The sequence below is a fragment of the Anomaloglossus baeobatrachus genome, chromosome 4 (genome assembly GCF_048569485.1).
Source record: "Anomaloglossus baeobatrachus isolate aAnoBae1 chromosome 4, aAnoBae1.hap1, whole genome shotgun sequence".
In the NCBI taxonomy this organism is placed as follows: Eukaryota; Metazoa; Chordata; class Amphibia; order Anura; family Aromobatidae; genus Anomaloglossus; species Anomaloglossus baeobatrachus.
The window spans coordinates 631,143,041-631,168,934 of record NC_134356.1 but is presented as its reverse complement, the minus strand read 5'-3'; the positions used below and the strand labels follow the sequence as shown (position 1 = coordinate 631,168,934).

The 25,894-nt window shown below is 45.8% G+C and overlaps 1 protein-coding gene across 1 annotated transcript in view; it reads right to left on the bottom strand.

The window, feature by feature from the left end:
- The window catches only part of PLEKHA2 (pleckstrin homology domain containing A2), a 119,663-nt gene that overhangs the window by 25,118 nt on the left and 68,651 nt on the right, over positions 1 to 25,894 (bottom strand). The window contains exon 9 of the mRNA XM_075343018.1: positions 19,632 to 19,702. Coding sequence (XP_075199133.1) covers positions 19,632 to 19,702 — 71 coding nt within the window. The remainder of the gene's footprint in view (positions 1 to 19,631; positions 19,703 to 25,894) is intronic.

Genomic DNA, 25,894 nt, shown 5'->3' with positions numbered 1-25,894 from the left:
CATTAGCCCCTCTCTCCCACTCCCCCAACATCAGCCTCTCTCCCCCAGCATCAGCCTCTCTTCCCCAGTCTCAGCCTTTGCCTCCCCCCAGCCTCAGCCTGCCCCAGTCTCCGCCTCAGCCTCCCTCCAGTCTCAGCCTCAGCCTCCCTCAAGTCTCAGCCTCAGCCCCCTCCAGTCTCAGCCTCAGCCTCCCTCCAGTCTCAGCCTCAGCCTCCCTCCAGCCTCCCCCCAGTCTCTGCCTCTGCCTCCCTCCAGCCTCCCCCAGTCTCTGCCTCTGCCTCCCTCCAGCCTCCCCCCAGTCTCAGCCTCAGCCTCCCTCCAGTCTCAGCCTCCCTCCAGCCTCCCCCAGTCTCAGCCTCTGCCTCCTTCCAGCCTCCCCACAGTCTCAGCCTCTGCCTCCCTCCAGTCTCAGCCTCTGCCTCCCTCCAACCTCCCCCCAGTCTCAGCCTCTGCCTCCCTCCAGCCTCCCCCCAGTCTCTGCCTCCCTCCAGCCTCCCCCCAGTCTCTGCCTCTGCCTCCCTCCAGCCTCCCCCCAGTCTCTGCCTCTGCCTCCCTCCAGCCTCCCCCCAGTCTCTGCCTCCCTCCAGCCTCCCCCCAGTCTCTTCCTCTGCCTCCCTCCAGCCTCCCCCCAGTCTCAGCCTCTGCCTCTCTCCAGCCTCCCCCCAGTCTCAGCCTCTGCCTCCCTCCAGCCTCCCCCCAGTCTCTGCCTCTGCCTCCCTCCAGCCTCCCCCCAGTCTCTGCCTCTGCCTCCCTCCAGCCTCCCCCCAGTCTCTGCCTCCCTCCAGCCTCCCCCCAGTCTCTTCCTCTGCCTCCCTCCAGCCTCCCCCCAGTCTCAGCCTCTGCCTCTCTCCAGCCTCCCCCCAGTCTCAGCCTCTGCCTCCCTCCAGCCTCCCCCCAGTCTCTGCCTCCCTCCAGCCTCCCCCCAGTCTCTGCCTCTGCCTCCCTCCAGCCTCCCCCCAGTCTCTGCCTCTGCCTCTCTCCAGCCTCCCCCCAGTCTCTGCCTCTGCCTCCCTCCAGCCTCCCCCCAGTCTCTGCCTCTGCCTCTCTCCAGCCTCCCCCCAGTCTCAGCCTCTGCCTCCCTCCAGCCTCCCCCAGTCTCTGCCTCCCTCCAGCCTCCCCCCAGTCTCTGCCTCTGCCTCCATCCAGCCTCCCCCAGTCTCAGCCTCTGCCTCCCTCCAGCCTCCCCACAGTCTCAGCCTCTGCCTCCCTCCAGTCTCAGCCTCTGCCTCCCTCCAGCCTCCCCCCAGTCTCAGCCTCTGCCTCTCTCCAGTCTCAGCCTCTGCCTCCCTCCAGCCTCCCCCCAGTCTCAGCCACTGCCTCCCTCCAGTCTCAGCCTCTGCCTCCCTCCAGCCTCCCCCCAGTCTCAGCCTCTGCCTCCCTCCAGCCTCCCCCCAGTCTCAGCCTCTGCCTCCCTCCAGTATCTGCCTTTGCCGCCTCCCCCCCCCCCCCCGCATGCGCAGATCTCCGGTCTGCATTAGAGACACTCCCACGCTCCTTATGAATCCACTTACCTGCTCCAGTGCCCGCCGCCATCTTCCTGGCTCACGTGAGTATCCTCTTCTGACACCGGCTTCCATCACGTCCTCCGCGGCGTCCTGCTGTGAGCTCTGCATGTGACGTCCACACAGCAGTGGACGCAGCACAGAGGAAGGAGCTGATTGGTGCGCGCCTGTGACCCCGGAAGTGCAGGCGCCGGCAGTTCCGGGGTCAATCAGCTTCCTGTGCTCGGCGGCCACAAAAAAAAAAAAATGTAAAAAAAAAAAAAAAAAAAAAAAAAAATTTTTTTTTTTTTTTTTTTTTTTGCTGCCAGAAGGTGCCGCCCCTCACAATCTGCCGCCCTAGGCACCGGACCACGGGTGCCTAATGGTAAATACGGCCCTGCTGGTACGGACACCAGGAAAAAGTGTTCCAAAGACGAACTTGTAAAACCCTAAATCACTGGCTTGCAAGCATAGCAGATAAATTTCCCCCAAATCACTGGCATGTAAGCACTATGGAGCTATTGTGAGGGAATGTATCCGAATGCATAGCCCTAATTCACTGGCACGTAAGCATAATAGGGCTAGTAGAAAGGGGGGGGGGGGGGGGGGGAGGGAAAACTGGTAGAAGCATCAGACTTGGAAAAAGCTGGGCAATAATAACCCCGAGAGGGAGCAGACTTAACCCCAGTCCACATTGGCCAGATGTAGGCGATGGGGAGAGAGAGAATCCCACTCAAGGGTAAAATTCCCAGTAAATGTGCAGTAATGTTAGAATAAGTCAAAAAATCCCAAGCAATGATGCATGTCCCAGTGGATAAGTAATAATATCAGAGTGAGGAAAAAATGTTTTCCCAGATAGGAATGCACGACCTGACTCACTGTCCAAAAGGCCTTCTCCACCACCGCACCCAGGTAATTTGTGTTCCTTCCCCGAGGTCGAACCGCCATCTGGTTCCCCTCTTTCCCCCATACCCTCCATAGGGGGGCTTATCTGCAATACAGTGCTTCCGGGCACTGGTCACCCCTTTATCACCCTTAGTCCTGCTGCCATGTAAATTATATCTTTGCGGTTTGCTGGGCACCCACATTTACTTTGAGCATTAGCCTTCTTACTTAATGATGTTTTTTATGGGGTTGCCCAAGCGTGCACAAATTGTAGCAGGCACTAACAGGGGCTAAGCCCTTTTGGACAGTGAGTCAGGTCGTGCATTCCTATCTGGGAAAACATTTTTTCCTCACTCTGATATTATTACTTATCCACTGGGACATGCACCATTGCTTGGGATTTTTTGACTTATTCTAACATTACTGCACATTTACTGGGAATTTTACCCTTGAGTGGGATTCTCTCTCTCCCCATCGCCTACATCTGGCCAATGTGGACTGGGGTTAAGTCTGCTCCCTCTCGGGGTTATTATTGCCCAGCTTTTTCCAAGTCTGATGCTTCTACCAGTTTTCCCTCCCCCCCCATCCTTTCTACTAGCCCTATTATGCTTACGTGCCAGTGATTTAGGGCTATGCATTCGGATACATTCCCTCACAATAGCTCCATAGTGCTTACATGCCAGTGATTTGGGGGAAATTTATCTGCTATGCTTGCAAGCCAGTGATTTAGGGTTTTACAAGTTCATCTTTGGAACACTTTTTCCTGGTGTCCGTACCAGGCCACTGTTTTGCTTGTTATTAATTGCCTTCCATCTGTCCTCCATTTTTTGTATGACTATTAATGAGATTAATTGTACTATACTTGTATTTTTGATATCTTTGTGCAATAAAAACTTTAAACTGTTTTTCAGCAAATTGCTCAGGTTCTCCTGTTTTTGCAATGTTTACAGTATAGCAGCATTATTTATAAGAATTACATACTAGCACTATTTATGCTTGCATTACTTCTATGTACATTATGGTAACATTACTCATGTGTACTATGTACTAGGATTACATGTGTACAGTATAGTATTATTTATGCATGTTGTCATTATGTGTACAGTATGGTAACAATATTTATGTGTACTATCTACTAGCATTAATTATGTGTACATCATGGTAGCATTATTCATGTGTACTATGTACTACGGTAGCATCAATTATGTTTACAGTATAGCAGCATTTATATATATACTAGCTGTAGCACCCAGCGTTGCCCGGGATAGTAACTGTCTCTCTCCCAGTCTCTGTCTGTGTGTCTCTGTCTGTGTGTCTCTGTCTGTTTGTCTGTCTGTCTGTATCCATGTGTGTCTCTGTCTCTATCCATGTCTGTCTGCCTGTGTCTATCTCTCTGTCTCTGTATCAGTCTCTCTGTCTGTCTCTCTCTGTGTGTGTCTGTCTGTCTGTCTGTCTCTCTCGGTGTCGGTCAGTCTCTTTCAAAGTCTGTCACGTTCCAGGTCTGTCTCATTCCCCGTCTGTCTCTTTCCCTATGTGTCTATGTCTGTCTGTCTGTTTCTGTCTGCCTCTGTCTCTTTGACTGTCTGTCTCTCTGTCTCTTTCCCTGTTTCTTTCCCTGTCTGCCTCTTACTTTGTCTCTGTCTGTCTCTATCCGTCTTGCCACTGACATCTTATTACCTCACACATAAGCTTCTTATACTAACAATTTATTTTGTTCCTATAGCAACTACTCACAGCTGCTATTAATAACCTGTTGCTCGCAGCCACATTGACTTTAATGGAGAAGGTTTTTTGGAGGTAACTGTAACGCGGGTTCAATTTTCCCATCAAAAATGTATATGCGACGGTGAAAATTCCTTTAGCGGACATACACACAAACATATATACACACATACATACACTCAGCTTTTATTTATATATATATATATATATATATATATATATATATATATATATATATATATATAAATAAAAACATATATATATATATATATATAATCTATATCTATTACATACTGGCACTAGTTATATGTACTGTATTCAGCATTATATATGTGTACTATAGTTTAGTATTAATTAGGTGCACCGCATGTAAATATTATTTAGGTGTTCTATATACTAGCATTAATTACATGTACAGTATGGTAGCATTTTATCATATAGGCCTATACTGTCTCTTTCGAGAATTGTACCAATTTACCTATCAATTTACGAATTTTTGCAGAATTTGTACTCCTAATGAAATCTTATGTATGGATATATGTACAGATTATGTAACATAAGCATTATCTCTGCACATGAATATATCCCTTCTCTCTGTGGCAGGCTTGATCCCTGCGCTCTGCCAGACGTGATCTCATGAGGATGGGAAGCAATTATGATGTTCCAGTAATTATGTTTACCAGCTGATATGTGATGGCTGTCGAGCTGTTGGGGCGAGCTGTATAGACAGCATGGTGCGATGAGGGGGGGGGTTGGGGATAAGACAGTGTCCGGTTCTGTGCGTGCCATGGACACATTTCCACCATCCATACCCGCACCTAATGTGGGAAGGTAGTGAGTGGGCAGCTCCGCACACACAGCTTTAGTGTCCGCCGGCTGAAATGGCTTTCTATGCTGAAGAGTTTGCATTATTACTCTCCAGAGACTTTATAAAAAGTCAAAAAGACGTTAATCCTGAAAATGATCCACCCAGTGCACTTATGTTTCCAGTGTGAACCTGGGAATTCGGCGGAGCGCGTCCTCGGCCTCAGCTCTATTCATAATGTGTGTTATTAATGGAGAAAACCAGGTATCAAGCTCCGCTATTTAACCCCAGCTGCTGTTGACATATCCAATAACGCGTTTCCCTGAAAAGGAGATCTACTCCGAAAATAAGCCCTAGCAGGAATGTATGGCCTTTTTGGAGTACATTTAAGATACAAGTCCTACTTAAAAAATAAGCCCTAGTTGTGCTTCAATTAGGAAGTGTCTAGGCAGCTAGGAAAGCTAAAGAATACAGCAGGACACGTCATTAAAAAAACACCCCCCCAAAGGTGAGAATACACTCCCAAAAGACAGAAGACAGCCCCAAAAGTGAGAAAATAGACCCAAAAGAGAAAAAAACAGCCATAAAAGAGAGAAAACAGCCCTAAAAGAGAGAAGACAGCCTTAAAAGAGAGAAAATAGACCCAAGAGAAAAAACAGCCATAAAAGAGAGAAAACAGCCCCAAAAGAGAGAAGACAGCCCCAAAAGAGAGAAGACAGCCCCAAGAGAAGATATCCCCAAAAGAGAGAATACAGCCCCCAAAAGAGAAGACAGCAGCAAAAGAGAGAGAGAAGACAGCACCAAAAGAGAGAATATATCCCCAAAAGAGAGAAGACAGCCGCAAAAGAGAGAAGACAGCCGCAAAAGAGAGAAGACAGCCCCAAAAGAGAGAAGACAGCCCCAAAAGAGAGAAGACAGCCCCAAAAGTGAGAAAATAGACCCAAAAGAGAAAAAAACAGCCATAAAGAGAGAAAACAGCCCTAAAAGAGAGAAGACAGCCTTAAAAGAGAGAACATAGACCCAAAAGAGAAAAAACAGCCATAAAAGAGAGAAAACAGCCCCAAAAGAGAGAAGACAGCCCCAAAAGAGAGAAGACAGCCCCAAAAGAGAGAAGACAGCCCCAAAAGAGAGAAGACAGCCCCAAAAGAGAGAAGATATCCCCAAAAGAGAGAAGATATCCCCAAAAGAGAGAAGATATCCCCAAAAGAGAGAATACAGCCCCCAAAAGAGAAGACAGCAGCAAAAGAGAGAGAGAAGACAGCACCAAAAGAGAGAATATATCCCCAAAAGAGAGAAGACAGAACCAAAAGAGAGAAGACAGCCGCAAAAGAGAGAAGACAGCCGCAAAAGAGAGAAGACAGCCCCAAAAGAGAGAAGACAGCCCCAAAAGAGAGAAGACAGCCGCAAAAGAGAGAAGACAGCCCCAAAAGAGAGAAGACAGCCTCAAAAGAGAGAAGATATCCCCAAAAGAGAGAAGACAGAACCAAAAGAGAGAAGAAAGCCTCAAAAGAGAGAAGATATCCCCAAAAGAGAGAATATATCGCCAAAAGAGAGAATATATCGCCAAAAGAGAGAAAACAGCCTCAAAAGAGAGAAGTTATCTCCAAAAGAGAATATATCCCCAAAAGAGATAAGACAGCCCCCAAAAGATAGGACAGCCTCAAAAGAGAAAAGACAGCCTCAAAAGAGAGACCACACCCTCAAAAGAGAGAGGACAGCCCCAAAAGAAAGCAGACTGCCCATTCAAGAAAACTGAACTCACCAGATCCTAAAAAATTTCAGCTGGCAAGTGCCAACGGTGGATGGGCTGTCACACGCAGATCTGCATCACTAACAGGTCCCTCATTATTCTGCTTGCAAATGTGGCGCCCCTGAGGATTCAGTCGCCATAGAGGGTACTGCACCTCAGCCAGAGGTGTGGTATCGCATCCCTGAGTAAGGAAGAGGTCATCAACCGGTTCACACAAAACACAGACACTCTCATTTAGCAACACTCCAATGGACTGTGGTTAGGGCTAGCTGCACCTTTGATGCGCCATTGGTGTGCACAGTCAGAGCCAGGCTGGGGGGTGGAGTCTAGTTAGTGGGAGAAAACTGGAGAATGAGGGTGTCAAGAAGGAGCAGTGGAGGAGTGAAGACCTGTGGTCTGGAGCTGGTGCAGCTCGACCCAGGCGCAAGGAGGAAGGGTCCTAGAGCCACGGGACGTGTGCCAGACTCCCGTGGTCTTGTTCCACATACGACATATCGAAGTGAAGGGACGTGGCTGCAAACGGGGATCCGGTCCCTAGACTAGAGGAGAAGAACCAACGTGCTCATCTAGTAAAACTGGAGGCCAAGGTGACTGCAATCACCGAGGCCTCATCTGTGCTCACCTTCCAGTGGATTCATGTGCAGAGGGCCATGGGATCCGCGGACACCGGCTCAGGGCACTGTGTGCGTAGGTGCGGGACAGGAGGACAAGAAGTCAGCGCAGGAAGACGACCAGAGAAAGGAACACATGAAGGGTGCACCGCACTTGACCTCCGAACTACCCGGGATCGACTGGAGCCCATCACGGTGGAACCCAGGACTCCAAAGGCGGTCACTGACTAGTCGTGTTGCTTTGGAACCTGCTACAGTGAGTAAAAACCTTGAGACTGCATCCCTGTGTCGCTCCGTTATTCGCCTGAGCCCAAGCCCTGCACCCCCACCATCATAGACTATTATCCCCATCGTCCCTGAGGCCCAGCTCTACCTGTAGAGAGCTATACCAACTCAGCTGCATCACCATCTGCCTCAGAGGCCCCATCTCGCAGGGCTGACTATCTCCGGCCGAGTACCACAGGTGCCGTCACGAATAACTATCATCATCCCTTGTAAATAATCCCCCATTTAACAACCACTTCCGGGGTCACGGGATCGGGCCCTGTCGCCGTGACATCCCCAAGGAACAAAAAAGCCGCGGCCCGGTAACGAGTAACCCCCACAGCCCCGGTGGGCGAGTCACAAACACACATTGGGTCACAGTATCACTCCGCTCTTACTAAGGCCTGCGCCACACATCCGTGCCTCCGGCACGTGTTTGTCATTTTTTACACGTACCGGCGGCACGGAGACACTTTAACCAATGCTACCCTATTGTAGCAGGCACACACACGTAAAACCACACGGAACGTGTGTCCGTGTGCGTTTGTACGTGTGTGCGATTTTCAAAGCGCTGACATGTCAGTGTTTTCTCCGGCAGCACGGGTGTTACACGGCCCGCACCCGTACCACACGGGTGTAGTGTGGATGCGGTCCCGTGTGACACGCGCCGGAGAAAACACACATGTCAGTGAAAAAAAACCAAAACATTTACTCACCTTCTCCAGCCCTCCTGTCTCTGCCGCTGCTGCCTCTTGCTGCCGACCGCCGCTCATTAATCTCATAGAGTATTCACTTCACTGCCTGGCAGCAGCAGCAGCGGGGAGACGGGAGGGCTGGAGACCGAGGATCAGCACCACGGACAGCAGCGCGGACATCAGGAAGGACCAGGTGAGTATAATAATTACTGATTCTACGTGTGCTATCGCGGATAGCACACGTAGAACACACGTGTCACGCACGTACCAGAGACACGTACTTACCTGCACGCAACACGCAGGGAAAATACGTGTCTCTCGGCACGTGCGTGAAATTCACGTGAGTGTGGCAGAGGCCTAACTGTGCGCGAGTGATACTGCTTCCAGCCAGCAGAGGGAGCAACCACTGAGGAACGCAGGGGGACCTGACTGCAACTCAGATCTGTATGTGAGAGCCCATGCACTTGACAGCTCTAATTGTTTGGGGTCTGCTTTCTTTTGGGGGTAAACTTAGCAGTACATAGGGAATAAAATGTAAGCTGTGTTTCCGCAAAAATAATACCTACCCCGAAAATAAACCCTAATGTGTCTTTTGGAGCAAAAAATAATATAAGATCCTGTCTTTTATTTTCGGGGAAGTAGTTCTTTTGGGTGGATATCATTGCCCTGCTATATGAGGATATGCCAATGTCAAGTAACAAAATGTAGCCGAGCTATATTGGATAGTCACACAAACAACTGGCCTGCTTGTTTATGGTTTCCAGGTAGCAGCAGTTTTAGTTTAACTGGGAAAAAAAATCATCAACGGTAAAAAAATAGAAGCGCAAACATGAAAAATTGGAATATATTCTACAAGGACTCCTTCACACAACCTTATTTTATGGCATTTATAAAGCATGTAGAACATTTTTTTACTTTAATTTTTTGGGAATTTTTTTTTTCTTACACATACTATTTCTGGCAATTTCCAGCCCCATCAGGGAAGCCTATGGGATATAGATGACAAAAAAGCAAGATGAGGCTGCCCCCCCCCCAACAAAAAAAAGTCACCAAAACAAATTGTAGGTCGTACATTTAATAATCCACTACAGGCTGTAAAGCAATGTTTGGTGAAACAAAAAGCCATGAAAATCTGCAAGAAAAAAGGAGCTGTTTTTTTTCCCAAAAAGCTGTGTCGGAAACCAGCCTAAACATTCAAGAACAAATCATGAGAATCCCTGTTCTCCGAAGATTGGAGTTAATAAATGACAGAATATTTCACACTTTGAGTCTTGGAAAGAAGAGTAAAGTGATTTCTGCATGTAATATTAAACATTGGCCACCAGGGGGAGCTGATTTTTCGGTAACTGTAAACTAAGACAGCAGATCTTGTCTCCGTAGGTAAAAATCACACGGACTGTAATAATATTGCAACCTCGTCATCCTGAGTTCAGGCCCCGGCATTAAGCAATGGTCAGTCCTAAGGATATGGCATCACTTACCGAGATAGTAAAACCCTTTTAACCCTTGCACTGCTGCTCAAATAGCAACAGCAGGTGTTAAAGGGTTAATCCCAAAATCACAAGTTACCAAGTTTTGAAGTCCAATCACTGGAGCCACCAACAAACCTGAGATCGGGCCTACAGAACCCCTGGAATGGCATGCTGTAAGGCAATGAGACTGCCGGAAAAAGAGGAATACAATGATCTGCTATTTCCAAACAGTCCTATAGACAATGAATGGAGCAGAGGTTGAAACTGCGCACCTCCACTGCATTAATGCCAGGGCTACAGAGCCCCGTTCTTGGGGTTCTAGATTCCCTTGGTGGTTTGACTCCTAGTGGTCCGATCTTCAGCTTCCAGAAAGTTATACCAGATCTTATCCCTAAGGGATAACTTGTGATTTTAGGAGTAATTCTCTAACTATTAAAGGGGTTGTCCCTCTAAATACATATCCAGATTGCTGGAGTTCAGACTGCGGGGACCCTCAATGACTCGGAGAACTGCAGCTCTGAGGGGTGGTAGTGCACGTGTGGCCTCTGTTTCATCAGATCCCTGGGGGTCAAACTGCGGGGACCCTCAATGGCTCAGAGAACAGCGGCCCTGTGGGGTGGTAGTGCACATGTGCCCTCTGCTTCAGTCACTCCATTTATTCAGATTGCTGGGGTTCAAACTGCGGGGACCCTCGATGTCTCGGAGAACAGCGGCCCCATGGAGTGGTAGTACATGTGTGGCCTCTGCTTCATTCACTCTCACCTATTCAGATCGCTGGGGGTCCGATTGTAGGGACCCTCAATGGCTAGGAGAACAGTGGCCCTGTGGGGTGGTAGTGCACATGTGGCCTCTACTTCATTGGATCGCTGGGGGTCCAACTGTGGGGACCATCAATGTCTCGGAGAACAGCGGCCCCATGGAGTGGTAGTGCATGTGTGGCCTCTGCTTCATTCACTCTCACCTATTTAGATCGCTGGGGGTCCGATTGTAGGGACCCTCAATGGCTAGAAGAACAGTGGCCCTGTGGGGTGGTAGTGCACATGTGGCCTCTACTTCATTAGATCGCTGGGGGTCCAACTGTGGGGACCATCAATGTCTCGGAGAATAGTGGCCCCATGAGATGGTAGTGCATGTGTGGCCTCTGTTTCATTCACTCTCACCTATTTAGATCGCTGGGGTCCGATTGTAGGGACCCTCAATGGCTAGAAGAACAGTGGCCCTGTGGTGTGGTAGTACACATGTGTCCTCTACTTCATTAGATCGCTGGGGGTCCAACTGTGGGGACCCTCAATGTCTCGGATAATAGTGGCCCCATGAGGTGGTAATGCATGTGTGGCCACTGCTTCATTCACTCTCACCTATTCAAATTGCTGGGGGTCTGATTGTAGGGACCCTCAATGGCTATGAGAACAGTGGCCCCGTGGGGTGGTAGTGCACGTGTGGCCTCTACTTCATCAGATCACTGGGAGTTAAACTGCAGGGACCCTCGATGTCTCGGAGAATAGTGGCCCCATGAGGTGGTAGTGCATGTGTGGCCTCTGCTTCATTCACTCTCACCTATTCAGATCGCCGGGGGTCTGATTGTAGGGACCCTCAATGTCTCGGAGAACAGCGGCCCTGTGGGGTGGTAGTGCACGTAAGGCCTCTGCTTCAGTCACTCAGACAGATCTCCCATACATTAACACAACCTTTACTTACTATAATAATAGAGGCATATTAAGATCCAGCAACCGCAGATAATCTGCTTGCTGATGGTTTCCAGATAACTACCAATTTTTCACATAGCACAGCAAAGTCACACATTGAAAAATAAGTGAAAACAGCAAAAAATTATAATGAAGATTACATATATGTAGATAGGCTGATAAATATTTGGTGACTCGGTGTGACAGCACTGATAACGGGGGTCACGGCTTGATCAGTAGGTGTGGCCGGACGGTCTATCACGTCGCTGATGGTTTGGAGTGTGAGTGGTGCAGAGAAGTGAGGAAACTCAAGATGAGACATCCTGTGTGCTGCGGTTTCCTCCGTGTCACAGCTGCGCTCTCTGCGGGGAGCGTTACATCTAATCTTAATGAATCTCTGACCTGAGTTAATATCTACAATGTGCAACTAGAGATAAGCGACGAGAGGGCACCATGCCAGACCTGTCACAGCCCCCAGAAGACATTTTTAATCAAAACCTACTGCAATTGGGACAATAAAAAAAAATTGGTCGCAAAAATGCACAATTGTGACATTTGTGGAGTTTCGGAATATTGTGCGTCACGCGGAGTATAGACTTTTTTTCCAAAGCAAACAGATATAATATATCCGTAAGCTGCAGCACTACATGCTCTCGGTTAATGTATAACTATATCTATGGCAATAAAAAAAAAAAAGTCAATATGTGTCTGAGGCTTGAAACACACATCCGTGAAAAACGTGCGTGTTTGGTCCGTTTCCGTGTATACTGGAGACACGGCCAAACGTGCACCAATGTTACCATATCTATAAATAAACAATAATAATAATAATAATAATAATAATAATAATAATATCTCAGCGGTTACACTTGCGTTTTTGGTTATGTCCGTTAGTCCGTCTCTGTGATGCGTTTTGTGGGCCGTGTCTCACGCCAGCATGTCCGTTTTGTGCACGGAGAACGCATCCACGGACACCATTAAAATCAATGATTTGGTTCAAACAATTAATGAAACACGGATACGTGCTCTAATGGTGCGTGTGCGTGCTGCAGATTTAACAATTGTGAATGTAAAATCGGCCAGCAGGTGTAAGGTATAAGAATCGTGCAGCCGTCCTGCATTACTAGCTGGCTAGGCACATTGTGTGTATTTCCAAATGCACATGTCTAATTCCTTGTCAGTGCTTTAAGTGTGTCTAAAAATTTAAAGAAAATATGTCTCCCCGAGTTGATACCGAAAGAATCATCACTGCTGTCGAACGGCATCCTGTACTGTGGGACACCAGAATTGAAGGCTACAGGGATCGGCTAATAGTGGAGAGGGCATGGGAGGATGTTGCCCAAGAACTTTATCCTAACAATGGATGGGAGCGATGTTCTCCAGTTAGGCTATGTGCGCACGTTGCGTCGGAGTACCTGCAGTTTATTCTGCACGTTTTCCTTCCCTTGGTTTTTGACCAAATGGCTTTTGACCATTTTTTAGCGCTAAAAACGCATGCGTTTTTACCGCGTTTTTAGTGCGTTTTTAGCGCTTTTTACCTGCGTTTTCACCTGCGTTTCTGCAGATGCGTTTTTGAGATCAAGACACTGAGAAATAAAGTTGAATTAGTCAAAAAGAATGAAAAAAGAGAAAAAAAGTCTAAAATTAACTTTTAATAAAATTAAATGGGAAATTATCAATTTTATTGTAATAATAGCGGTTATGCACATTTTAACAGAAAAATAGCTAAAGTTTATTATTTTTTTACATTTAAATTTTCGGTTATTGTGTGTGTGTAAAGGAACATTAGAACCCATTAATTTTATGCCAGAAAAGCATGCGTTTTTGGAGCCAAAAACGCAGTTGAAAAGCAGGTAAAAAGCATGAAAAACGCAGGAATTGTGATTTTGGTTGCTTTTTGCCATTTCTCATTGACTCCAATGTTAAGGAAACGCTGCAGAAATGGCAAAAACAACTGACATGCTGCTTCTTTTTCAGCATGGTTTTTGACCACAAATATGCAAATTAAACGCTGCTGAACAAAAAGCAAAGTGCAGACAGGATTTCTGCTTTTACCATAGACTTTGCTGGAAATCAAAAACGCATGCCTTTTTGCCCAAAAACGCTGCTGCCAAAAACGCTGCAGAAACGCGGGAAAAAACGCAACGTGCGAACATAGCCTTAAACGTGCTCGTTTTGGTAAGTTTTTTTTTTTGGGTTATATTATCTATTTTCATGTAAATATTTTTTCATAAAATTATGTTATGTGTTTAATTTAAAAATTAGTATTATAAATTCTCAATTATTAAAATATTTTTCAATCATACTCTATGTATATAGATACAATTTATAATGTCCCATAATAGTAGCATGTTCAAATATACAGAACATATTGTTATTTTCACTTTTAAACATCCTTCACACAATTTGCTAATTTAATAATGTTTATGTCTAAATGTCCGATTATTACAAGTCTATATTTAATTGTGTTGTTTGTTATTTTTATCAAAAAAAAAAAAAAAGTGTAATGGTTTTTTTTTTTGGATGAATTGTAACGATAGCTAATTTAATTATTATATTTATGACTTTACTAATTTGGTACATTTTATCTTAAAAATCTATGTGTAATCCTATTTTTCGTGGTTAAAATATGTATTTATTTTACATCATTAGTGATATGTTTTATGTTATTGTCTTTAAAAATATAAATTAAATGTTACAAAAACAAAATACCAAAAAAAAAAAATAAATGGGGTTTTTTTTTCTCATCTATTTCTATAGTCGATACAGTTCGCAGACGATGGAGATCTGCAAGAGATCAATATCGGAGGGAGTTTAATCCCATTCCGTCTTCCTCATTGTCAACCCGAAAAAGGCGTTATGTTTATTTTAATAATCTGGATTTCTTGAGACCAATAATGGAGGTCACCCAGTACGTTGTCTTTCATCATTTTTATGAAATAATGCTTTTAAAAATTTTATTCTAAAAAAAAAATAACATTAAATTTACCATGCCAAATAATTTTTTTCTAAATTATTTCACATAATTACTAGTGATGAGCGAGTACTATAAAGCTCGGGTGCTCGAGGCTCGGGCCGAGCATCCCAAGATACTCGTGTACTCGGCCCGAGCACCCCAAGATACTCGTGTACTCGGCCCGAGCACCGAGCCCAATGTTATCCTATGGGAGACCCGAGTATTTTTGTGAAATGACCCCGGCAGCATGTAGAAACCATAAAACTGTAAATTAAAAAAAAAAACGTGCGTGTGTGTGTAAGCGTGCATATATATATACACGCGGAGTGGAGTGCGGGAGGGGCCGTAGCCGAGCGGGGAAGTGTCGGGCTAAAGGCACGGTCATTCTGTGAGGGCCGGCCAATCACTGCAATTCCACAAGTAACAGAGCTGTGGCATTGCGGTCTGCCAGCCAATCCCTGCATGAGGGCTGGCTCTCAAAAGAGCGCCAACATGAAGACCACGAGTACAGCACGAGTATCGCGAAATTACTCGGTACCGCCGAGTAGCCCGAGTACATTGATACTCGTGCGAGTACCGAGTAGTGACAAGCATACTCGCTCAACACTAATAATTACAGGACAGATGACAATCTTGATGATTTAGATGAGCAATCTGCCACAATACAATCTGCATCTGCCACTTCTGAGGCTGAAGTTGAACCATGTGTAGCCAATACCCAAGAAACTGACAGACCTGACAGTCATCAAAGTGAACATCAAACCAGTGACACAGGTGTGTTATCAACAGTACAAACTCAGGAAACTTCAACCCAACCAACCATTCCAAGTCGTCCACAATCTCCTATAGCAACAAATGTCCCACGCTTTAATCCAATTACACTAAGGGGTCGAAGAATGAGAAGGGGGGATGATATGAGAACTTTGCCTGAATTAATAGACACAAGAGTGATGAATATTATGAATAGTTTAATTCCTGAAACTGATTGTGAACGGTTTTGTAGATCATTGCCAACAAGTCTATCAAAAATAGATTCAGAACATCAGGATAGGGTTAGGGCTGCTATAATTACCCTTATAGATGCCTGTCAAAAAACACCATTTCCAAATAATGTTCTACTAACAATAGAGCAGTGGCGCACTAATTTCCATGACACTAGTAGTGATGTTGCAGTAAGGCTATGTGCGCATGTTGCGTCGGAGTACCTGCAGTTTATTCTGCACGTTTTCCTTCCCTTGGTTTTTGACCAAATGGCTTTTGACAATTTTTTAGCGCTAAAAACGCATGCGTTTTTACCGCGTTTTTAGTGCGTTTTTAGCGCTTTTTACCTGCATTTTCACCTGCGTTTCTGCAGATGCGTTTTTGAGATCAAGACACTGAGAAATAAAGTTGAATTAGTCAAAAAGAATGAAAAAAGAGAAAAAAAGTATAAAATTAACTTTTAATAAAATTATATGGGAAATTATCAATTTTAATGTAATAATAGTGGTTATGCAGATTTTAACAGAAAAATAGCTAAAGTTTATTATTTTTTAACATTTAAATTTTCGGTTATTGTGTGTGTGTAAAGGAACATTAGAACCCATTAATTTTTGGCCAGAAAAGCATGCGTTTTTGAAGCCAAAAACGCAGTTGAAAAGCAGGTAAAAAGCATGAAAAATGCAGGAATTGTGATTTTGGTTGCTTTTTGCCATTTCTCATTGACTCCAATGTTAAGGAAACGCTGCAGAAATGGCAAAAACAACTGACATGCTGCTTCTTTTTCAGCATGGTTTTTGACCACAAATATGCAAATTAAACGCTGCTGAACAAAAAGCAAAGTGCAGACAGGATTTCTGCTTTTCCCATAGACTTTGCTGGAAATCAAAAACGCATGCGTTTTTGCGCAAAAACGCTGCAGCTAAAAACGCTGCAGAAAAGCGGAAAAAAACGCAACGTGCGAACATAGCCTAACACAATCTATACCAATGTCTAACCAACCAACTTCAACTAATATCACTAGTCAGTTGACAAATCCTACTGCTCGAACCTATGATATTCCAAACATATTGAATGTGTCACAACCTTCTCAGATATCAATGTTGCCTGCCCAACATACAAACATGCCCTCAACTAGTACATTACCATCAACAGTTAATGTTAACCCTACTTTCCCCACTCAAATCCAGCAACTTAGTCAAGCTCAAATGAATCCGACCATTTTTCCAAATATACCAAATATTAATCCAATATTAAATGTCAATCCATCTTTGTTCCATGCCCAAACTAGTGCACAATCAGTATTACAGACCCCACACATGCCAAATCCTTACCCATACACTCCACAACAACAAAATCAGCCAAATATTATATATACTCAACCGATTGGACAATCTGTGTATGCTCAAAACACACAGGTATTACCTTCTACCTCAGGTGCTGATGTGACAATATTGCCATGTACCAGTAGAACAATACCTACCACAAGTGTTACTCTAACATCTGCAGAAGCAGATTGTCACATAAGTGTGAGTCAAGAGTCGGGTAATAGTAACGATGCATTTTATGATTAATGTTTTTTTTTGTTTTTTTTTTTGTTTTTTTTGTTTTTTCTTAATTTTTGAATAAAATGTAATTTCATTGTAAGGTAATAACAATGAATATTGAAAATATTATGAAATGTAATAAAATATTGATTACATTCAATAATATATTACAAGCCTGATCTAATTTGGTTTGCATGTTTTTGTTTTTGTTTCAAATATTAATAAACCATAATATGTTGAATGTCTTTCATTATCAATAATGTATGTTTACAAAATATTTTGTTTTTACATATGTTTTTTGTAAGATAACTTTACGCAATTAAAATAGTCTAAGTAGCTTCATACCAATGTTCCATTATTATTTCACATTCTTTATGATGTTAAATAAAGACTGTTTTTTGAAAAATATCACTATGTTCATTTCATTTATTTTTTTTTTTTATTTAAATTGTTAACTAGCTTGTATTTTTAAACAAATAATTTAACATATTATAAATAATAGGCTGATCATGTAAACATTATAAATATTACACATATATTCTAGGTAATTGTATTACCAACTAAATCACTACTTGGCTAAATGTGGAACACGACGGGACAATATTATTCTGTTCAAGTCGGCAAAATATGAAAACAACATACTCACAACATGTGTTTCTTCAATAATAATCCATTTAGATTTCAAAAAACAAGGCAGGATGCATTGAGGATAGGTACAGGTCTGAGACGGCTACGCGCTTTGTCGCCCCCTAATGACATCATCAGTTTACATATGCTTGTGGGCGTGACTAAACTGTACAGCTAAATTAATTAATTATTTAAAAAAAAGAAAAACGTGTGTCCCCCCCACAATTTTGAAACCAGCCAGGGAAAGTAACACAGCAGAAGGCAGGTATTATCAGGATGGGGAGCCCCACGGTCTGGGGAGCCCCCCAGCCTAACAATATCGGCCCTCTGATGCCCAGAATAGCCTCATCAATGAGATGAGACTGCTCTGGCACTTTTCCCGGCTCTTCCCGATTTACCCTGGTGCGTTGGCAAATCGGGGTAATAAGGAGTTATTGGCAGCCCATAGCTGCCAATAAGTCCTAGATTAATCATGTCAGGCGTCTTGGAGACACCTTCCATGATTAATCTGTAATTGACAGTAAAAAAAACACACACACCCGAAAAATCCTTTATTATAAATAAAAATCACAAACACATTCCCTCATTACCAATTTATTAACCCCGACAAACCCTCCATGTCCGGCGTAATCCACGGTCCTACAGCGTCGCGTCCACCTCTGCTGCATGCAGGTGACAGGAGCTGCAGAAGACACCGCCGCTCCGGTCACCTCCACGCAGCTAATGAGGTGAGTATCGCGAACAGCTGCTGTCACTGAGTTTACTCGCGGCCACCGCTGGATCCAGCGGTGGCCGCGAGTTACCTGACTGACAGCAGCTGATCGCGCTAATCATCTCATTAGCTGCGTGGAGGTGACCGGAGCGGCGGTGTCTTCTGCAGCTCCTGTCACCTGCATGCAGCAGAGGTGGACGCGACGCTGTAGGACCGTGGATTACGCCGGACATGGAGGGTTTGTCGGGGTTAATAAATTGGTAATGAGGGAATGTGTTTGTGATTTTTATTTATAATAAAGGATTTTTCGGGTGTGTGTGTTTTTTTTACTGTCAATTACAGATTAATCATGGAAGGTGTCTCCAAGACGCCTGACATGATTAATCTAGGACTTATTGGCAGCTATGGGCTGCCAATAACTCCTTATTACCCCGATTTGCCAACGCACCAGGGTAAATCGGGAAGAGCCGGGTACAGCCCCAGAACTGTCGCATATAATGTATGCGGCAATTCTGGGCGGCTGCTGACTGATATTGTTAGGGTGGGTGGCCCCCCATAACGTGGAGCTCCCCATCCTGAGAATACCAGCCTTCAGCCGTATGGCTTTATCTGGCTGGTATTAAAATTGGGGGGGATCGCACGCCATTTTTTGTAATTATTTATTTATTTATTTTACTGCACAGTATAGACACGCCCACCGGCTGCTGTGATTGGGTGCAGTGTGACACCTGTCACTCAGCATGGTGGGCGTGTCTCACTGCAACCAATCACAGCCGCCGGTGGGCGGGTAAAGCAGGGAATACGAGATTGATTAATGGGCGGCCGGCTTTTTCAAATTAGAAAAAGCCGCCGGAGCAGTGTGAACGCCGTGCAGCGCCGGTGATCGGGGAACGGTGAGTATGAGAGAGGGGGGGACACTTCAGTCACTCGGGGGATTAGTGGTCACCGGTGAATCCTTCACAGGTGACCGCTAATCAGTACACGGCACAAAGACAGAGCCGCGGCATGACAATGAAGTCGGGTGAAGTTCACCCGAGTTCATTCTCATCCCGCTACTCTGTCTTCCGACATGTAGTAACGACATTTTGCATCACACACATACATTTCACACGGACAACACATACACATGTCAGTTATTTCACTCACGCACACACGGACATTCCACACGCACATACGGCTAGCAGACGGGATACACACGCAGGCCACACAGACCATAAAAACGGACATAAAAAACGGAAAACGGACCCGAAAAACGGCCCGTTTTACACGGACGTGGTTTTCACGGATGTGTGGCGGAGCCCTAAGGAAGAATATTCCCCTGAAGATTAGTGCACCTGAATCAAGATTTAGGGAAAAGCCTGGACCCTGCCGGCTATGGAGACGGCACGATAAACCTGTCCCTCTATATGGGCCGGCTACATGATCAGATTTCATTACTTACCCAGATTTAACAAGACATTCGTGTGTCTTCAAAATATCCCTAAGATGTATGCAGCGGAGAGGATCCCGATCCTAAGAAGAGAAAAGAAGAATGAGGATTTGGGCATTGGAGTCTTCAATTGGAACAGTCACTTTTATGTTTACACTAGCTGTAGTACCTGGCGTTGCCCAGGATAGTAACTGTCTGTCTCTCTCCCAGTCTGTCTGTCTGTCTATCTCTGTGTGTGTGGCTCTGTCTCTGTGTCTGTCTCTTTCCCTATCTGTCTGTTTGTGTCTATCTCTGTCTGTCTCGTTCTAGGTCTGTCTCGTTCTAGGTCTGTCTCTTTTCCCCCTCTGTCTCGTTCCCCCTCTGTCTCGTTCCCCCTCTGTCTCTTTTCCCCCCTCTGTCTCTTTTCCCCCCTCTGTCTCTTTTCCCCCCTCTGTCTCTTTTCCCCCTTCTGTCTCTTTTCCCCCTCTGTCTCTTTTCCCCCCTGTCTCTTTTCCCCCCTCTGTCTCTTTTCCCCCCTCTGTCTCTTTTCCCCCCTCTGTCTCTTTTCCCCCTTCTGTCTCTTTTCCCCCTCTGTCTCTTTTCCCCCCTGTCTCTTTTCCCCCCTCTGTCTCTTTTCCCCCTTCTGTCTCTTTTCCACCCTCTGTCTCTTTTCCCCCTTCTGTCTCTTTTCCACCCTCTGTCTCTTTTCCCCCCTCTGTCTCTTTTCCCCCCTGTCTCTTTTCCCCCCTCTGTCTCTTTTCCACCCCTCTGTCTCTTTTCCCCCTTCTGTCTCTTTTCCCCCCTCTGTCTCTTTTCCACCCCTCTGTCTCTTTTCCCCCCTGTCTCTTTTCCCCCCTCTGTCTCTTTTCCCCCTTCTGTCTCTTTTCCCCCCTCTGTCTCTTTTCCCCCTTCTGTCTCTTTTCCACCCTCTGTCTCTTTTCCCCCCTCTGTCTCTTTTCCCCCCTCTGTCTCTTTTCCACCCCTCTGTCTCTTTTCCCCCTTCTGTCTCTTTTCCACCCCTCTGTCTCTTTTACCCCTCTGTCTCTTTCCCCCTCTGTCTATCTCGTTCCCTGTCTGTCTCTTTGACTCTCTCTCTCTTTCCCTGTCTGTCACTCTCTGTCTGTGCTTATGTCTGTGTCTCTTTTTGTCTCTCTCTATCCGTCTCTCCACCAACATCTTATTACCTCACACATAAGCTTCTTATACTAACTATTTATTTTGTTCCTATAGCAACTACTGACAGCTGCTATTAATAAGCCGTAGCTCCTATCTCCATTGACTTTAATGGAAACAGGTGTTTTGGAGAGTAACTGTAAAGTGTGGGGTTACATTTTCCTGTCAAAACATAGTCTATCACGTTCCCTGAGTCACATGGGGTGTCTGTGCAAAATTTCGTGATTGTAAATGCTGATTCCTTTAGCGGACATACATACACACACACACACACACACACACACATACATACACTCAGCTTTATATATTAGATTTCAGATTTCTTCAAATTATCTCTTGATCTGGGTTGAAACTCCAATTCCCCTGCCCATGAGATAACCGAGTAATAAACTACTGTCTGCCTGCTGCCACCCCGGGGCAAGCTTAGGGCACCAGTCTGTACAGTAAAGTAAATGGTAAGCTGCTCTGTCCCCCTAATGGTGGACAAAATAGTGTCCCTTTGTATGTAAATCTGAAAATTAAACGATAATAGGTAGAGTTTGTCACCCCCCAAAAAAGTATATACCATCCTATAGAGGACTGAGCCCCTATAAAACTCATATCGCCTTTAGTGGGACATAAAAACATGTAAATGAGGGCTCCATGGTGCCCACCTGTCATGGCAAAGAGCTTAGTGCACTGTTTCCCCCCCCCCCTCAGTCAATATGGCGTGCACGGCCCCTTATGTTGATTGACAGCACTCACTAGCCCAGAGTGTCTGAACTGAAATCCCAGCCCTGCATGCCCTCTGACACATACAGTGTTAGTGCGGACATGCTCTCATCCCTCTCTTCTGTCTCCATCGGTGATTCTGTATGCAGCAACCAGCTCTGGACAAGAGAGAGGGAGAAGATCACGCCTGCGCTGTCACGGCGTTTGCGCGCTCTGATTCTGCAGTGTTAGTGTGGATGTGCTCTCATAACTCTCTCTTGCCTATGACGGCCGCCCGCTACTCTGTGATTCTATGGGTTACAACTGCGCTGACACTGTGTGCTCTGTGTCTGCAGTGTTAGTGTTGACACCCTCTCATCCCTCTCTCCTGCCACCAGCCTAGCCCTGTCACTGGTCCGGGACTGATGGCACGACGGGGTACATGGACCCTAGGTCGTGAAGTAGCTTCAGGCAACCCGACAATTCATCTGAATAGAACGGAGCATTTACGATCCGTTCCCACCCGCTCCAGAATCGGGGATTTAGCGCAAAAAGGGGGATAGGACTTTCCAACCAAAATGGTCCAGAAAATCCCAAGCGTGAGCCCTGAGAGCAAGCTCCCATACTTAGCCATAGTAGGGAACGGGGCTCGGCTAGTTCCACGCTACCGGGCCATCAAGTTGAAGTCTAAACTAAGTGCTAGGAGGCAGGTCACGGATCACCAGGCAGCACCACTTGGGGACGGGACCCGGACAGGCTCCCCTCAGCGGCAGCGGTACCGAAAGACTTTGTTTACCCGGTTATCAGTGTCTGCTTATGAACTGAGTGAGTACAAGAGTAACCTCTGCATCCCTGGGTCACCCCCTACCCGTGGAGGGTTACAACACCTTGCCGCCCCGTTCCATCACCCCAGGTACTCCCAACAGCAGCGGTGGTACTCCCAATTACCACACACCATGGGTGGCGTCATGAACTATAACTCCCCTGTAAATACCCCCCTTTTCATTCGAGTTCACCGCATGACCCCCAGGTCCGGAGACTCTCGAGCCACAGCGAACCCGGATCAGAGCAGCTCGGCTGCTTCCACGGGAGCAGTACACCTGCACTGACACTGTTTGTGCGCTCTAATTCTGCAGTGTTAGTGTGGACACCCTCAAATCTTGCCAACGACGGTCGCCCGCTCCTGTGTGATTCTATGTGCAATAATGCAGACAGGAGGGATGAGATCACAACTGGGCTGACACTGTTTGTGTGCTCTGTTTCTGCAGTGTTAGTGTGGATATCCTCTCATCCCGCTCTCCTGCCTACGACGGATGCCCGCTACTGTGTGATTTTGTATGCAATAAGTAACTTCACACAGGAGAGAGGGATGAAATTATGGATGCACTGACACGGCGTTTGTGCGCTCTGTTTCTGCAGTGTTAGTGTGGATGCACTCTCATCCCTCTCTCCTGCCTATGACGGCCGTCCGCTCCTGTGTGAGTCTGTGTAATAAGGAACTGCAGACAGGAGAAAGGGATTAGATCACATTCGCACTGTCAATCCGTATGTGCACTTGGTTGCTGCAGTGTCAGTGTGGCCATACTCTCAACCCTCTCTCATGTCTATGCGGGCCGCCCGTGTGATTCTGTGTGCTGCAGCAACAGAGGTATGAGAGGGCTAGTACTGACACTGTGTGTGCTCACTCCTGCTGTGTCAGTGCGTCCTTGCTCTCCTCCTTTTCTCCTGTTTACACCAGACTGCTGCTATTTTCTGATCCTTTTTGCAGAAAGTGGAGAGAGGTATGAATATTTGTCCAGTGTCAGGAGAGAGATATGAGATCACGCCAGCACTGACACTGTGTCTGTAGTCGATATCTGTAGTGTTAGTGCGTACATGCTCTCATCCCTCTCTCCTGTCTACACCTGCCGGCCGCTACTGTAGGATCCTGTGTATAGCAAGTGGTTGCAGACAGGAGAAATAGATGAGAATTCCCCAGCACTGACACTGTGTATACTTGGTTCCTACAGTGTCAGTGCAGATAGGCAGCGCTCGCTCTGGGCAGGTGAGTGCTGTCAATTAACATAAGGGGAGGTGTGGCTCATTTCACCGAGCCCTTGGTCACACCTAGGGTGCACCGAGGAGCACTCATAATATATCTGTGCATACGGTGCTGTATTAAATGATAACTTTCAGAACACTAGATCTCATTTCATACACGCTTTCCGTTCTGATCAGTGGCAGGAGAAGTGCATGCTGGGAAATGAGGAAAGCCAGGTACAGTACATATAGTACTGGCAGAATGCCGATGATAAAACACCTTTGGTTCGAAAAAAAAGTGATTGGCAGGTCAGAGACCACGAGACTCGGGAGAATTCCTAAACATTTTGGATGAATATGGGAAATAAAAGTAGTTTTATCTTGTGTGGATTGGCGAAAACAAAGTCATGTTTTTCTGCAGGTTTTGTGTGAAATGACAGGTATGCTATAACCTTAAAGCTGGTGTAGTCTCCAAAATATCAAACTGGACGTGATTTATACCGGAAGTGACAACTACTTTCCAGAGGCTGAAATTTGCAGTTTAGACACCTCTCCATGCTCCCATAGGAATCTCATGGCTTCCTTGGTGGGGGAGGAGGGGGCAGGAACGAGCCCATGAGAGAACTCAACCGAGAGTCAAATATTAACTCTGTGCCCTAAATCTAAGTCAGATCCCCTGACGCTGAAGGTTACACTCTTTTTCCATTTTGCATTAACTCCTTTTCAGCAGCAAAATCACAGAAAGTCTAAAGCCTCGTTCAGACATGCAATATTCTGTCCAAATTCTATTCCTGTTTTCCACGCATACAAAATAGACCCAATTATTTCCTTTTGGGCTGTTTACAGGACAATTTTTGGTGGGTAGGAGGCTGGAACTGAGTGTCCATATAAAAGCAAACCACCGAGATGTGTCCATTTTTGATTTGACAGAAGGATCAGAAAAAAACAGACATCTGAATGAGACCCAATATCTAATATATAGAGCTGAGTGTGTGTGTGTGTGTGTGTGTGTGTGTGTGTGTGTGTAAGTGTGTAAGTATGTCCGCTAATGGAATCCGCACCGTCGCATTTACAATCACAAAATTTTGCACAGATGCTCAATGTGACCCAGGGAAGGTCATAGACTATGTTTTGACAGGAAACTTTAACCCCGTGCTTTACAGTTACTCTCCAAAAAACAGCCTACATTAAAGTGAATGGAGCCTGGAACTACTGGTTATTAATAGCAGCTGTGATTGGTTGCTATAGGAACAAAGGACAGTCACAGTAAGAAACTTATGTGTGAGGTAATATGATGTCGGTGGAGACATGGATAGAGAGAGACAGACAGTAAAAGAGACAGACAGACGGGGAAAGAGACAGACGGGGAAAAAGACAGACAGAGACAGACAGGGAAAGAGACAGACAGAGACAGACGGGGTAAGAGACAAAGACAGACGGGGTAAGAGACAGACAAAGACAGACGGGGTAAGAGACAGACAAAGACAGACGGGGAAAGACAGACAAAGACAGACGGGGAAAGAGACAGACGGGGAAAGAGACAGACGGGGAAAGAGACAGACGGGGAAAGAGACAGACGGGGAAAGAGACAGACGGGGAAAGAGACAGACGGGGAAAGAGACAGACGGGGAAAGAGACAGACGGGGAAAGAGACAGACGGGGAAAGAGACGGAAAGAGAGAGACAGACGGGGAAAGAGACAGACGGGGAAAGAAACAGACAGAGACAAACGGGGAAAGAAACAGACAGAGACAGACGGGGAAAGAGACAGACAGAGACAGACGGGGAGAGAGACAGACAGAGACTGACGGGGAAAGAGACTGACGGGGAAAGACACAGACAGAGACTGACACAAACAGACAAGGAAAGAGACAGACAGACTGAGACACAAAGACAGAGACTGGGAGAGAGACAGTAACAGTTACTATCCCGGCAACGCCCAGGTGCTACAGCTAGTTGGAAATAAGGTTCTGTCTTTGTTCCTGTGTCCATTTGCAAACATTAATTTGACTTTTTTATGCTTCTTTTGGAGTAATAGCTTCTTGCTGGCAGAGTGCTCTTTCAGCCCATGTTGATACAGTACTCCTGTCACTGTGGATAATGACACAATCTTCCATCTTCCGCCAGCATCTTCACAAGGTCTTTTGCTTTTCTTCTTGCTGCCATGTGGAAAAAAGATGACAACACACAGATCCATTTCTCAGATCTGACTCATGTGTCAGCAAAAACTCCAGATGCAATAAAGACGTCATCGGTTTTGAAAGGATCCATTGCAACTATTAACATATGAAACTATATATGGCTATATGGATGCCATATGAATGTAAAGGTGAAGAACGGATACATTTTCATATACTTATATGATCTTAGCTATAAAAGGGAGCTGAGAAAGTATAAACTAAAGCTTGTATAAAA